This window comes from Pristiophorus japonicus, chromosome 16 (assembly GCF_044704955.1).
Source record: "Pristiophorus japonicus isolate sPriJap1 chromosome 16, sPriJap1.hap1, whole genome shotgun sequence".
Taxonomy (NCBI): domain Eukaryota; kingdom Metazoa; phylum Chordata; class Chondrichthyes; family Pristiophoridae; genus Pristiophorus; species Pristiophorus japonicus.
Window position 1 is genome coordinate 58,682,291 of NC_091992.1, and position 16,058 is coordinate 58,698,348.

Sequence of the window (16,058 nt, forward strand, 5' to 3'; positions counted from 1 at the left end):
CAGGGATTTCCAAGAGTCGGTGGGGATGTTACATTTTTTTACAAGGAGGCTTTGCGGGTGTCCTTGAAGAGTTTTCCCCGCCCACCTGGGGCTCGCTTGCCGTGACGGAGCTCTGAGTAGAGTGCCTATTTCGGGAGTCTAGCATCGGGCATACGGACAATGTGGCTGCCCAGCGGAGCTGGTCGAGTGTGGTCAATGCCTCGATACTGGGGATGCTGGCACGAGAGAGAACACTGACTGAGACATAAATGGCAGGTGGAAACAAAGCATGCAACAGAAACATGGAGAATGTTGAAAATCTAGTTAGTGTTTAGCAGAAAGAATACTGGCTCCATCCACCCATAACTCACCCACTGTTCTGACTTTGGGCTTGATTGTGGTTTGAACCTTTTTGTTGTGCAATTGATTTCCTCGATGGAATTGTTGATTTGGTGCAGATGGTACACAGCTGCTTACACTGGGCCCGCCTGGTGACTGTCGGCTCAGCGGTTGGCTGCCGATCATGGTGGGCGCATTGGTCGAGCGAACGCACTGCTCGCCGGAAGGATTCAAACTGGGCGTCCCGTTGGCATGTTTGAGGTTCTCCTCGTCAACAGTCTCATGAATGGTGTACGTAACGGAGGTGCTTGCGTCAAACAGCCGGTGCACAATCTGCGGGGTCAAGAGGATAAAAATAGTTCCGTGAACAATTTGGTGAAAACAAATTGGCACAAGGAGCACTTTGAGAGGACAGGTTAAAAAAAAAACAGACAGTACGATTTTCTTCGACGCTTCTGCCGAGGCATCTCGTCCTTTCATCCGCTTGCCGGACGGAGCGGGAAGATCAATCGCCACTGTCGGCAACACACCCTCTTTCAGCTTCAGCCTGGAGAAAAATAAACCACAATAGCTGTACGTAAATTAGAACTGTATATAACTAAAATACAGACGTATACATATAAACAAATGCACATTAACAATGCACCATATATTTAAATTACTGGTAAAAATGTAGAGGTCTTTACCCAACAAAACTTTACAGGTTACAGCAGGTCACGTAGACCTGGAAATTTGGGCATCCCATAATAGTCACCCTCGTTGAATATTTGGGAGGGGACAGGGCTTTGGGCCCTTCATCCAATAAGAACACAGGAACATCAGAATTAGGAGCAGTAGACCATATGGCCCCTGGAGCCTGCTTCGCCATTCAATATCATGACTGATCCTCAACCTCCACTTTTCCCACCCAATTCCCATATCCCTCGATTCCCTTAGTGTCCAAAAATCTATCTATCCCGGCTTTGAATATACTCAATGATTCAGCATCCACATCCCTCTGGGGTAGAGAATTGCAAAGATTCACAACCCTCTGAAGAAATTACTACACCTCTGACTTAAATGGCCACCCTCTTATCCTGAGACTGTGCCCCCTGGTTCTAGACACTCCAGCCAGGGGGAAACATCCTCTCAGCATCTACCCTGTCAATCCCCAGAATCTTATATCTTTCTATGAGATCACCTCTCCTCCTAAACTCCAGAGAGCATGGGCCCAGTTTACTCTTTTTCTTGTACACAAGACTGCGGAGCGACACCGAGGCAAAGCAAGTTAGTGCTGCAGCTCAGAGTTGGAGGGCCTACCTGTCATTCCCTACTTACGGAGCCTGCAATCTTAGCCAGATCGGGTACTCACTACTTTGCCAAAAGGAGCGCAGGCAGGGAGTATCAAACTGCTGACCCATGCCACGTACCCCGTCCCTGTGGTCAGTTAGAGGCGCGCGGGCACCTCGCCACCCCCTCAGCAGTGTGTGCCGAGAGGGAATAAAAAGAGGATGATGCGTGGTGTGCTCGGGAGGAACAGGGGATTGTGGACCTGTGGTTGCCAAATCTCTCCTCCACTGGGGGTTTCATGACCTCCTGTCTGGGTCTGTTGTAGACTCACTGATGGAGACTGGTTGCTGGGATTAGTCGACAATTCTCATCATTGCATCGTGTGACTACTGGGATGGTAGGTGGTAAATAGATGGACCTTGGTCTTTTTCCGTCTAGCAGCGGGACAGGAGACCAGAGGGGGCTGAATGTCGACCGCAGGCAGAGAACAGTAGAGCCGTTGGTCCCTCTCACAGCCCAGGCAGGGCCCTGATCCCCAGCCCCTCACCTGCTGGGGCCCGGGATGTCGAAGCTGCTCACCAGCTCACAGTGTCCAAGCAGTCAGGCCTGAAGTGGGCCCTGCAGATCACAGAGTGCGGGGACTTGGACCGTCGCCAGGCCACAAAACGGACCCACACCTCATTCGTGCTGCCAAGGCTCAAACCCCCCCCACACACTCCAGGGGCCAGCAGGAGGTGGGGCCAGGAGACCTGTCACTCACTCAGCCCTTGGCAGGTACACGAGGGACCCCCCCTTCCCTAATTTTACTGCAGCTCATGATTCAGATTATTGGTCGATTATCTCATTGCTGCTGTGGGGTGCTTGCGTGCGAAAAATGGCTGCTGCATTTGGCTACAAATGCCTGCACTGCAACACTAAATCATAGAATCAGAGAATGGTTACAGCACAGGAGGCCGCCATTGGGCCTGTCGAGGCAGTGCATTCCAGATCCTAACCACTCACTGCATAAAAAGTATTTTGGTGATTACCTTAAATCTGTGTCCTCTGCATCCCAGAGTACTTAAGTGGTCTTGGAAATAGTGGATGCATTGGTGATCATTTTCCAACAGTCTATCGACTCTGGATCAGTTCCTATGGACTGGAGGATAGCTAATGTAACACCACTTTTTAAGAAAGGAGGAAAAGAAAACGGGTAATTATAGGCCGGTTAGCCTGACATCAGTAGTGGCGAAAATCTTGGAATCAATTATTAAAGATAAAATAACAGTGCATTTGAAAAGCAGTGACAGGATCGGTCCAAGTCAACATGGATTTATGAAAGGGAAATCAAGCTGGACAAATCTGGAATTTTTTTTAGGATGTAACTGGTAGAGTGGACATGGGAGAACCAGTGGATGTGGTATATTTGGACTTTCAAAAGGCTTTTGACAAGGTGCCACACAAGAGATTGGTGTGCAAAATTATTGGGGGTAATGTACTGACGTGGATAGAGAACTGGTAGGCAGACAGGAAGCAGAGAATCGGGATAAACAGGTCCTTTTCAGAATGGCACGCAGTGACTAGTGGGGTGCTGCAGGGCTCAGTGCTGGGACCCCAGCTATTTATAATATATATTAATACTTTAAATGAAGGAATTGAGTAATATCTCCAAGTTTGCAGATGACACTAAGCTGGGTGGCGGTGTGAGCTGTGAGGAGGATGCTAAGAGGCTGCAGGGTGTGACTTGGACAGGTTAGGTGAGTGGGCAAACGCACTACAGATGCAGTATAATGTGGATAAATGTGAGGTTATCCACTTTGGTGGCAAAAACACGAAGGCAAATTATCATCTGAATGGCGGTAGATTAGGAAAAGGGGAGGTGCAACGAGACCTGGGTGTCATGGTACATCAGTCATTGAAAGTTGGCATGCAGGTGTAGCAGGCGGTGAAGGCAGCAAATGGTATGTTGGCCTTCATAGCTAGGGGATTTGAGTATAGGAGCAGGGAAGTCTTACTGCAGTTGTACAGGGCCTTTGTGAGGCCTCACCTGGAATATGGTGTGCAGTTTTGGTCTCCTAATCTGAGGAAGGACGTTCTTGCTATTGAGGGAGTGCAGCAAAGGTTCACCAGACTGATGCCCGGGATGGCAGGACTGACATGAGGAGAGACTGGATCGACTGAGCCTTATTCACTGGAGTTTAGAAGGATGAGAGGGGATCTCATAGAAACATAAAATTCTGACAGGACTGGACAGGTTAGATGCAGGAAGAATGTTCCCGATGTTGGGGAAGTCCAGAACCAAGGGACATAGTCCAAGGTTAAGGGGTAAGCCATCTTAGGACTGAGATGAGGAGAAACTTCTTCAGAGTTGTTAACCTGTGGAATTCCCTACCGCAGAGAGTTGTTGATGCCAGTTCATTGGATATATTCAAGAGGGAGTTAGATATGGCCCTTAGAGCTAAAGGGATCAAGGGGTATGGAGAGAAAGCAGGAAAGGGGTACTGAGGGAATGATCAGCCATGATCTTATTGAATGGTGGTGCAGGCTCGAAGGGCCGAATGGCCTACTCCTGCACCTATTTTCCATGTTTCTATAACCCTTCTGCCAATGGGAACAGTTTCTCTCTCTCTACTCTGTCCAGACCCCTCATGATTTTGAACACCTCAATCAAATCTCCTCTCAACCTTCTCTGCTCCAAGAACAACCCCAGCTTCTCCAGTCTATCCACATGACTGAAGTCCCTTATCCCTGGAACCATTCTTGTAAATCTTTTCTGCACCCTCTCCAAGGCCTTCAAATCCTTCCTAAAGTGCGGTGCCCAGAATTGGACACAGTACTCCAGTTGGGGCCGAACCAGTGTTTTATACAGCATCAGAATTTCCACACTTTTGTACTCTGTACCTCTATTTATGAAGCCCCGTGTCCCGTAAGCCATTTTGACTGCTTTCTCAACCTGCCCTGCCCCTTCAATGATTTGTGCACATATACCCCAGGTCTCCGATAACACTTTAGGATTGTTCCCTTTAGTTTATATGTCCTCTCCTCATTCTTTCTACCAAAGTGCATCACTTCACACAAGTTAAATTTCATCTGCCATTTCACCAGGCTATGAATTCCTGAAGTCTGTCACTACTCCTCACTATACTTCCAAGTTTTGTGTGATCTGCAAATTTTGAAACTGTGTCCTGTACACACAAGTCCAAGTCATTAATATATATCAAGAAAAGCAGTGGTCCTAGTACCGACCCCTGGGGACCACCACTATATACCTTCCCCCTGTCTGAAAAACAACCGTTCACCGTTACTCTCCGTTTCCTGTCACTGAGCCAATTCCGTAACCATGCTGCCACTGTCCCTTTTATTCCAGGGGCTTCAACTTTGCTGGCAAGCCTGTTATGTGGCAAATGCCTTTTGGAAATCCATGTACACCACGTCAACCGCATTACCCTCATCAACCCTCTATTACTTCATCAAAAAACTCGACCAAGTTGGTTAAACACGATTTGCCTTTCACAAATCCATGCTGGCTTTCCCAATTAATCCACCCCTATCCAAGCAAATTAATTTTGTCCCTGATCACCATTTCTAAAAGCTTCTCCACTACCAAGGTTAAACAGACTGGCCTGTAATTGCTGGCTTTATCTTCACACTGAATTATTGTTTAAAAAAAAAGGGTGTAAAGCATTTTGGGATGTTCATTGGAGACATGACAGATGTTGATTAAGTCCTTAGCATGCAGAAACCAACCCAGGGGCCAAGGTCAGGGGCCAGGAGTCCTGCAGCACCATTCAAGGCCGCCCATCCTCCCCTCCAGCTGGTTCTCCTGGTAGCGACCCACAACCTCAGCCATCCTGCAGATAATCCCGCGTGTTGAAGGGCCACCTCAGGATGAATGGTCAACGGCTGACTGATCCTTTTTTGCCATATTCACGTGGGTCTTATTTCTCGTGGCTCGGTGTCAAATTTTGTTTTGGAACGCTCCTGTGAACAAATTTTGTTTTGGAACACTTGGTTGCTGTACGATCGATTCATACCCCCAACAAATGTTTCAAAGACAACGGGTATACATCTTTTTTTATCCTCGTTATTCACACTTTAATGTGAGAAGCACCATCTCAGCAGTGATTACAGTATTTAAAGACCTGCATTTATATAGCACCTTTCACGACCACTGGATGTCTCAAAGCGCTTTACAGCCAATGAAGTACTTTGAGTGTAGTCACTGTTGTAATGTAAGAAATTTGTAATATTTAGTGCAGTGGTTCAGTTTAAAAAAATATTGGTCCAATTTACAGAACATTTGACAACATTCAATACACTGGATAAAGGCTTTTTTACCCTTTGCATAGTAAATGTCTCAGACCTAAATTCAAGACCTTCCTTCCAACACACCAAGTTTAAACAATCTGTTCCCAGAGGCAAACGGCACAGTGTGCACTGGCTCTCTGCTGCCATCTTGTGGCCACCAGGATAATCACCACAGTTGTAAAGTCACACCTTTGTGATCCTCAGATGAGAGAACAGATGTTAGGTTAAACCTGAAAAGTTTTCTTCAGAACTGGGTTCTGACAGCTGGTCTATACCTGAAACATGAACTCATCGCTTCTCTCCACAGATGTTGCCTGACCTTGCTGACCCGGAGCTTTTTAATTCCAGATTTCCAGCACCTGCAGTTCCTTACTTTTTGCCTTCTAATCTCATTAGCGACATTTGCAAAGTGCTGTGACCATATTGCCGCCAAGAGTTACTCAAACTGGTGAGCCAGCAGTGGAGTAAAACAGTAGAATAGCTGGAGAAATGAATGGATAGCATGAACAACTCCGAAATCATCCTAACCCTACCTAAAAGGCATGAGGCCAACTTCTCGGGTCAGTAGAAGGTGCACTTGCAACAACCAGTATTTATACAGTGCCTTTGATGTAGTAAAACGTCCCATGGCGCTTCACAGGAGCGTTAACAACGTTTTAGACCGAGCCAGATAAGATATTAGGGCAGAAGAGGTAGGTTTTAAGGAGGCCAGATTTAGAGGAGCGCAGATATCTCGGGGGGTTGTGGGGCTGGAGGAGATTACAGAGATAGGGAGGGGTGAGGCCATGGAAAGATTTGATAACAAGGATGGGAATTTTTTAAAATCAAGGTATTGCTTAACCGGGAGCCAACGTAGGTTAGCGAGCACAGGGGTGATGTGTGAGCGGGACTTGGTGCGAGTTAGGAAACGGGCAGCAGAGTTTTGGATGGCCTCAAGTACATGAGGGTACATGTGGGAGATCAGCCAGGAGTGCGTTGGAATAGTCGAGTCGAGAGGTAACAAAGGCATGGATAGGGTTTCAACAACGGATGAGCTGAGGCAGGAGCGGAGACGGGAAATGTTAGAGGTGGTATTAGATGGTCTGTGACGTGGTCGAAAACTCGAGGTCAAATATGACACCAAGGTTCTGAACCATCTGGTTCAGCCTCAGACAGATGCCAGGTTGACTTTACAACTGTGGGATGGAGCCGGTGGCAGGGACCGAAGACAATGGCTTCGGTCTTCCCAATATTTAGCTACATGTTGAATAAACCATTTTCGCTGCATACTGGGCAGCCTGACTTCCTCCAAATCTCAGGCATCACTCCACAGCGACATACTACGACAGAAACTTAACGATTTATATAGCACCTCTAACTTAGCAAGACAACCAGAGGTGCATCACAGGAGTGTAGAAAGTGACAACGAGCCAAAGGAGACGACATTAAGAAAGATGACCAAAGGTTTGTCAAAGATGCAGGTTTTACGGAGCATTTTAAAAAGGAGGGGAGAATGGGGGTGTTTAGGGAGGGCCATTCCAGAGCTTGGGGCCTAGACGCCACGGCTGCCAATGGTGGGGCGAAGGGGGTGGGGGGCCAAGAGCCCAATGTTGGAGGAACGCAGTGCTCTATACACTGATCCCACAGTAGGTGCCAACATCTGTACAGTGGTGCTCCGCTGCTCCAATTCAGAGGAACCCAGGAAGCCTTGTGTGGCAAGTATAATGTAGCCCGGGAGTGGGCTCGTTAATGTGCCCCATGCAGATTCCTACAAAGCCATTACAAATTACATTTCCTGAGTGTTCTCACTAAACAAGCTACCCAGACTGAAGAGAGAGAGAGAGAGAGAGAGAGAGAGAGAGAGAGAGAGAGTGTATTTGACCTTTTTAAAACTACTCTAGCTATGTCTCCCCATATTGTTGCAAGATGTACATGCAATGTGAATACATTCAGCCCTTTCTTCAAATGAAAACAGATGAGGAATTCTGTTCAATAAATCAGAAAAATAGTTATCTATAAGCAGACATGCAGCAGGGGATAGCTATACTATCCTAATAAGAGCCCCATCACAATTTCCTTTCAAACAAACACACTCCAATTAAACTGGCACAAGTCTGAAAAAACCGACAGCAAGAGCTTACCAAACAGAAAAGGACACGAAGAACCCAAGAATTAGGAGCAGTAGACCATTCAGCCCCTCGAGCCCGCTCCGCCATTTAATAAGATCAAGGCTGATCTTCTACCTCAACTCCACTTTCCTGCACTATCCCCATATCCCTTGCTTCCCTGAATATCCAAAAATCTATCGATCTCTGTCTTGAATATACTCAACGACTGAGCCTCCACAGCCCGGGTGAAGAATGGCGAGTGAGCAGATTACACTCAATACCCCAGGCAATAAAAAAAAAAACTGCGTTTACCATGGGTAGGACATATTGTCAATGTTAAGGATGCATCACAGGACAACCAATTGGTCACGGGGATTTGAGTTACAAGGAAACGGGTGGTGAGGGTGGGCTTGAGGTAACAAGAGCTGAGGATCTGAAGATCAATAAACCTAATGGACTAACTGTTCACAATGAAAAAAGGGCTTGTAAAAGTAGGTCGTTAAAAATCTCCGGACCGGCCTATTCATCGTCACTGGACAGAGAGTAAACAGGAAACTGAATGGCCACAATGACATGAAATAAGCTAGAAGGGACGACAAACAGGAAAAATGAGTTCAAGACACAATTATATGAGTTCAGGAGGAAAATAGGTGTTAGAATTGGAAGGAGTTGAGGCCGAGGTTGACGAGCCAAATGCCATTTCTAAAACTTCAACTTTAACGTAGTAAAACATCCCAAGGCACTTCACAGCAGTGTTTTAAGACAAAACAGATACATTTGACTGAGCCACAAGAAATTATGGCAGATGACCAAAAGCTTGGTCAAAGAGGTAGGTTTTAAGGAGCGTCTTAAAAGGAGGAAAGAGAGGTAGAGAGGCGGAGAGGTTTAGGCAGGGAGTTCCAGAGCTTGGGGCCCAGGCAGCTGAAGGCACAGCCACCGATGGTTGAGCAGTTATAATCAGGGATGCTCAAGAGGGCAGACATCTTGTGGGGGTCTGAAGGAGATTACAGAGACAGGGAGGAGGGAGGCCATAGATGAGAATTTTGAAATCGAGGCAGTGGACTTGGTTTCAAATCCAGCAGAATGACAGGATGAGATTCTCTCTCTGCTAGCTGTAAGTCACAAGTGAAATGAAATCTTCCAGCTTCACTCAGCTCCTCGTGGGTCTGCACCAACACCTCACCGCTTAAGTTTTCGCAGAAACTGATGATCAATTCAGAGGCCCCAAAGATGGCAGATGGCAAAAGGTGAGGAGGGGGTAACAGTACAGCAGATGGGATGCCCTCTGGGTACAAGGCCACCTGATAGTAGAGGAAGTTTCACCGTTCTCCTGATCAGTGCTGCTGAACCTGACCGAGAGGCACTCAACGTCAACACTGGGGACTTTAAGTAGAAAGGCATTCCGTTCCTGAGGTCCGACAACCCTCAACTCAACTGGGGCAAAAAAGTTGCTCCCATGAAGAGTTATTGAACACACAATCGCAGATCTGCAATGCCCTCGCCACAAATTTAAATGCAAAGCAGCAAATGGTGCGGTACGTGGAAAGTGTGAGGTCATGCACTTTGGCAGAAAAAAAATCAAAGAGCAAGTTATTATTTAAATGGAGAAAAATTGCAAAGTGCTGCAGTACAGCAGGATCTGGGGGTACTTGTGCATAAAACACAAAAGGTTAGAATGCAGGTACAGCAAGTGATCAGGAAGGCCAATGGAATCTTGGCCTTTATTGCAAAGGGGGTGGAGTATAAAAGCAGGGAAGTCTTGTTCGTTATATAAGGTATTGGTGAGGCCACACCTGGAATACTGCGTGCAGTTTTGGTTTCCATATTTACGAAAGGATATGCTTGCTTTGGAGGCAGTTCAGAGAAGGTTCACTAGGTTGATTCCAGAGATGAGGGGGTTGATTTATGAGGAAAGGTTGAGTAGATTGGGCCTCTACTCATTGGAATTCAGAAGAATGAGGTGTGATTTTATCAAAACATATAACATTAAGGGTGCTTGATAAGGTGGATGCAGAGGATGTTTCCACTGATGGGGGAAGACTAGAACTAGAGGGCATGATCTTAGAATAAGGGGCTGCCCATTTAAAACTGAGATGAGGAGAAATTTCTTCTCTGAGGGTTGTGAATCTGTGGAATTCACTGCCTCAGAGAGCTGTGGAAACTGGGTCATTGAGTAGATTTAAGTCAGAGATACAGTTTCTTAAACGATAAGGGAATAAGGGGTTACAGGGAGCGGGCAAGAAGTGGTCCCGAGTCCATGATCGTATTAAATAGCAGAGCAGGCTCGAGGGGCTGTATGGTCTACTCCTGCTCCCATTTCTTATATTCTTATGTTTATCACAGACCGGTCCACTTACCATTGAAACCTAGACTGCACTAGGCAACTGATGGTTTGCTCAGCTTCTGGACAAAGGTCCAAATAAACTATTGAACACATGGCTGTATACCGAGGCTTTTGGTAACAGGACACAGATCGAGAGGCGAGACTAGATGTCAATAAATTCAAACAAAGATCAGAAACAGATCATATTTTCTCCAGTCAGGATTGGTGAACTTGTTGAACACCCATCCTCTACTCTCCATAAACTAAAAGTCTATCCCAAACTCTGCTGCACGTAGCCTCACCCGACACATCGATCACCCCATCAACCCTGACCTACATCGGAATTCTAGCAACCCCTCCTCTCAGGACGTCCCATACCACTTCACAGCCAATTAAGTACTTTTGAAGTGTAGTCACTGTTGCAACATAAGAATCACAGCAATCAATTTGCACACAGCAAGCTCCCACAAACAGCAATGTGATAAATGAACAAATAATGTGTTTTTTCAGTGATGTTGAAGGACAGTAATTATAGGGCAGGACCTTGCACCAACAGAACTGTAGCCAAGATGGAAACTTTTTCATTTGTTACAGGTCCTGCAACTGGCTCTCGTCTCAATACTTATGGAAAAACACCACAATTGTGAGATTTTTAAAAAATACAACCGATTTTGTTCCTGCCCATTTACTAGCCTTGACTGAAGGAATCTGTGGATCATTAATTGACCTGATTCATGAGAAGCACAAGTCAGTTCATAGGCCAGATTCCTCAGATACACCTCATGTACTTTAGCAGATTACCACTTCACAGGATGTAATACAGCCATTCTGCAATTGAGGGGATACAGTATCGCCAAGTTATCAAGTCACAAATTTCCATTTAACAACTTGGACTTTTAGGCTCTTTACAGCCAATCAAATTTACAGACATTATTAAACTAGGGGAGAAGACTGGCTGCAGTTTAACCTGAAGATGAAGTCTACAAAATAAAATATATTCAGTGGGAGGATCAAAGGGAAGATTAAAAAAGAGATAATTAAAAAAGGACTCGAGCACAGGACATCCCAAAGCACCTTACAGCCAATCACGTTCATTCGAAGTGTAGTCACTGTTGTAATGTAGGAAATACAGCAGCCAATTTGCGCACAGCAAGCTCCCACAGTCAGACATGACAAGTAATGTACCCTTTAAGCTGAGCTCCCACACAGCTGGCTCACTGGCTTTTAAATAGGAAAAAACCACACATGCACCCCCCCCCCCAAAAAAAAAAATTAAAGGAACATTGATGACCAGATAATGTTTTTAAGTGATGCAAGTTGAGGAATACATATTGGCCAGAGCACCAGATATAACGCCCCTGCTCCTCTTCAAATAGTGCCATGGGATCGTTTAAACCCACCTGAGGGGCCCTAGGTTTAATTCTCATCTGAAAGACGGCACCTCCGGCAGTGCAGCACTCCCTCAGTACTGCACCTAGATAATGTGCTCAAGTCCCTGGAGTGTGACCTGAACCCACAACCTTCTGACTCAGCTATGCAGAAACTTCAGATTTAGCGGAAAAATGTGTTTTTTTTCACAAATAAAGCTAGCCAGAAAGCAGTGACTGAGATACAGCAGGCCAAGCCAGAGTGGCCCGGGCTGTACATGGCAGCAAGCCAAGGGGAGCTGGGGGCTTTCATTGCGGCAATGGCCGATAGTCAGGGACAAAACCCCGGAAGGTACTCCTACCTGCGGAGCCGCCGCTCCTCCTCAGGTGATGCAGTACCAGCCGTGTCGCGATCTCCCACTCCCGGAGCTGCAGGCAGCGCAGCCAACTTCCAGGCGCTCGTCACTTCTGGGGGCGGCGACTAACTGCAGCCGCCCACTTCATCCCAGAACTAAATTGCCATTAACTAACTAGGTCAATGGTACAATTGTTGCATTAACTTAACTGGTTTAATGGCAGAATTATTGCAATTAATTGACTGGTTTAATAGAATTGTTGCAATTCAGTCATTGATTCGATAGTAGAATTAATGCAATTCATTAACTGGTTTCATAGTAGAATTGTTGCAATCAACCAGTTAATTCAGTATTAGAACTATTGCAATTAATTAACTGGTTTCATAGAATTGTTGCAATTCATTCATTCAATAACAGAACTATTGCAAATTAACCACTTGATTGATTACATTGCAGAAACATTGAAACAATGAAACCGTTTTAATAGTTTCTTGATTCAGTAGGAGAACCATTGCCAAGAATGAATTAATGCAATAGTTCCAATATTTAATTAAATATGTAATAACATACCAAACTAAAAGGTAACCACTGCAGTTTTTAGAAAAATTATAATCACCATTGATTATAAATGAATCTATAAAGTGTACTGGTGATTATTTGCAATGTATGATTTACAAGGATAATTCCAGAAATACAAAGTTATACCTATCAGTAATAGATGAATAGGCTGGGTGACCTAATAGAGGTCTTTAAAATTATGAAAGATTTTGATAGAGTGGATACAGAGAGAATGTTTCCACTTGTGGGGAAGAGCATAACTAGAGGCCATCAATATAAGATAGTCACCAAGAGAACCAATAGAGAATTCTGAAGAAACTTTTTTACCCAGAGAGTGGTGAGAATGTGGAACTCGCTATCACAGGGAGTGGTTGAGGTGAATAGTATCGATGCATTTAAGGGGGAGGGGGGAGACTAGATATGCATATAAAGGGAGAAGGGAATAGAGGGTTATGCTGATAGAGTTAGATAAGAAAGGACAGGAGGAGGCTCGAGTGGAGCATGGACTGGTTGGGCCAAACAGCCTGTTTCTGAGCTGTATATTCTCTATTCTATGTCCAAGTAATTAGTAAACAATTAAGAAAAGTATTCCAGCTGAATTGACCCTTAATACACCATTACAGTTTGCAGAATAAATCAAGAGTTTTGCATATGTATACATCTCTTGTGTCACACATACCTCCTGTTAGATCAGACTTTGTTGATTGCAAGTAAAACCTCAGCAAGTACAAATCCAAAGTGGCATGAAAACTAGCAACCAGATTACCAGGCTTATGAATCCAAACAATTTTAAAATGTTGCACTAATTGATTCATTATTTGTCCCCATAACTAATATTTCTAATGCCCAAAAGAAGCTTGTAATATTAAAAAACATTGAAAAATTAGATATGTTCACAATAACATGATTAAACATAGCAATTAAGTTGTCTTTTGAATAATTAAAATAATGAAATAAAAACAGAAAATGCTGGAAATGCTCAACCGGTCAGGCAGTATCTGCGGAGAGAGAAACAGAGTTATTGTTTCAGGTCAATGACCCTTCGTCAGAACAATCATCTGGTGAAGGGTCATTGACCTGAAACATAACCCTGTTTCTCACTCCACAATTGCTGCCTGACCTGCTGAGTATTTCCAGTAGTTACTTTTATCTCAGATTCCCAGCCTACACAGTATTTTGGTTTTGGTAAAATAGTGAAACCAGCTTAAATCCTCAGCTGCAAGAAGAAACTTGACTGAGACACAGATGCACATTCACATGTAGCACACCAATATTCCCACTTCAATTACAGAGGTCCTGAAAGCCAACCATTTAATGGGACCCTTCACACACTTTGAAAAGTCCTGTCCCTGCAGTACAGATTCACACGAGGCACATACTGCAGTCAAGGTCACTCAGGACTTGCACCTTTATTACACAGCTCTCGAATGCCACACTTGCCTGAGACCTGTCCTTATATACCTGTCTGGGATAGGTATCCAGTGTCTCCTGCAAGTGCACCCCTGGTGGTAAGGTAAGCTAGTGGTTACAGGTCATCTCTAGTTACAGTCATGTATAGCATGGTAAGATATAGTTATGTACAGTAGTGTGAGATACATGACATCACCCTCCCTCAAGGTCTTATTGTCTTTATAGGTTCAGTCTCTCAGGTGGTCTATGCTCTCGCATGGAGCGTCTTAGTTGTGGTTCAGTTGTTTGCCTTGGTGCCTGTTTTTCGGTGTGATTGCTGGTATCTCGCCTGGGCTGTCTGTTTCGTTCAGTATGATTTTTGGTGTCTCACCTGGGCTGTCTGTTGGGATTGCCCTTTCCTCAGGTTGTTCCCTCTGTCTGTCCATCAGGTGTGGTGTGAGCACATTGTAGTCTGCTCCTGGTTCAGCAGTGTTGTTGGTAAATCTACTTTTGACTTGGTCTACATGCTTCCGGCAGGTTTGGCCATTGTCAATTTGTACCACCAGTAGACTGTTTCCTTCCTTGCCTGTTACTGTCCCTGCAAGCCATTTGGGACCCCTGCTATAGTTTAGCACAAACACTTTGTCCCCTATCTCATTCCACCTCCCCCTCGAATTTCGGTCATGGTACTCTGTTAGCTTACGGCACTTTGCCTCAACGATTTCATGCATGTCTGGGAGGATTAATGAGAGCCTTGTCTTTAAGGTCTGTTTCATCAATAGTTGCGCGGGGGGAACTCCAGTCAATGAATGCGGACAAGATCTGTATGCCAGCAGCAGTTGCGACAGGTGGCCCTGCAGCATAGGACCTTGGATTTTGAGCATGCCTTGTTTAATGATCTGCACTGCTCGCTCCGCCTGGCCGTTGGAGGCCAGCTTGAACGGTGCCGTCCTAACATGATTTATGCCGTGGTCACTCATAAAATCTTGGAATTCTGCCCTGGTGAAGCACGGACCATTATCACTGACCAATATGTCAGGAATGCCATGCATTGCGAACATGGTTCCAAGGCTTTCCACAGTGGTGGAGGTGGTGCTCGAGTTTAAAATGGTGCATTCGATCCACTTTGAAAATGCATCTACAACTACGAGGAACATTTTGCCCATGAATGGGCCCACATAGTCTACGTGCACCCGCGACCACAGTTTGGTGGGCCAGGGGGTCAGGGGGGCCTCCCTGGGGGCATTACTGAGTTTGGAACAAATGGTGCACCGTCGGATACAGAGCTCCAAGTCCGCATCAATGCCAGGCCACCAGACATGGGATCTGGCTATGGCCTTCATGAAAACAATCCCCGGGTGCTCGCAGTGGAGCTCCCGGACAAATGCTTCTCTGCCTTGCAGAGGCATAACTACTCGGCTGCCCCACATCAGGCAGTCTGCTTGTAGTGACAGCTCATGCAAGCGCCTATGGAAAGGTTTGATCTCCTCGGGGCAGGCATCGCGAGCCTCTGCCCAGTCACTGGTTAGGACACATCTTTTTACCAGGGATAACGTGGGGTCGCTGGTCGTCCAGGCTCTGATTTGGTGAGCCGTCATGGGCGAACCTTTGGACTCAAAGGCATTGAATGTCATGACTATCTCACAGTCCTGTTCGTCGGATCCTTCTGTGGTCGCCAGGGGTAGCCTGCTAAGCGCGTCGGCACAGTTGTCTGTGCCTGGTCTGTGCCTTATGGTGTAACCGTAAGAGGCCAGCATGAGTGCCCACCGTTGAATGCGCGCCGAGGCGTTGGCGTTTATTGCCTTGCTCTCGGATAGGAGGGACGTGAGGGGCTTGTGGTCGGTTTCTAACGCGAACTTGGCCCCGAAAAGGTATTGGTGCATCTTTTTGACACCATACACGCACACAAGCGCCTCCTTCTCCACCATACCGTACCCGCGCTCCGCCTGCGAAAGTGACCTGAAGGTATAGGCTATGGGTTGTAATTTACCCGCACTATTGACATGTTGTAAAACGCACCCGACCCCGTACGCTGACGCATCACATGTAAGAACTAGCTTTTTACCTGGATCAAAGAAAGCCAAAACACTGTTGGAACACACAA

The 16,058-nt window shown here is 45.9% G+C and overlaps 1 protein-coding gene across 3 annotated transcripts in view; it reads right to left on the minus strand.

The window, feature by feature from the left end:
- Positions 1 to 16,058, minus strand: part of LOC139226524 (uncharacterized) — a 35,916-nt gene that overhangs the window by 7,270 nt on the left and 12,588 nt on the right. For 2 of the 3 annotated variants that reach the window (XM_070857357.1, XM_070857356.1), the window contains exon 2: positions 351 to 865. In XM_070857357.1, coding sequence (XP_070713458.1) covers positions 351 to 798 — 448 coding nt within the window. In that variant the 5' untranslated portion in view covers positions 799 to 865. The remainder of the gene's footprint in view (positions 1 to 350; positions 866 to 16,058) is intronic. The other variant, XM_070857358.1, reaches the window with a different exon arrangement.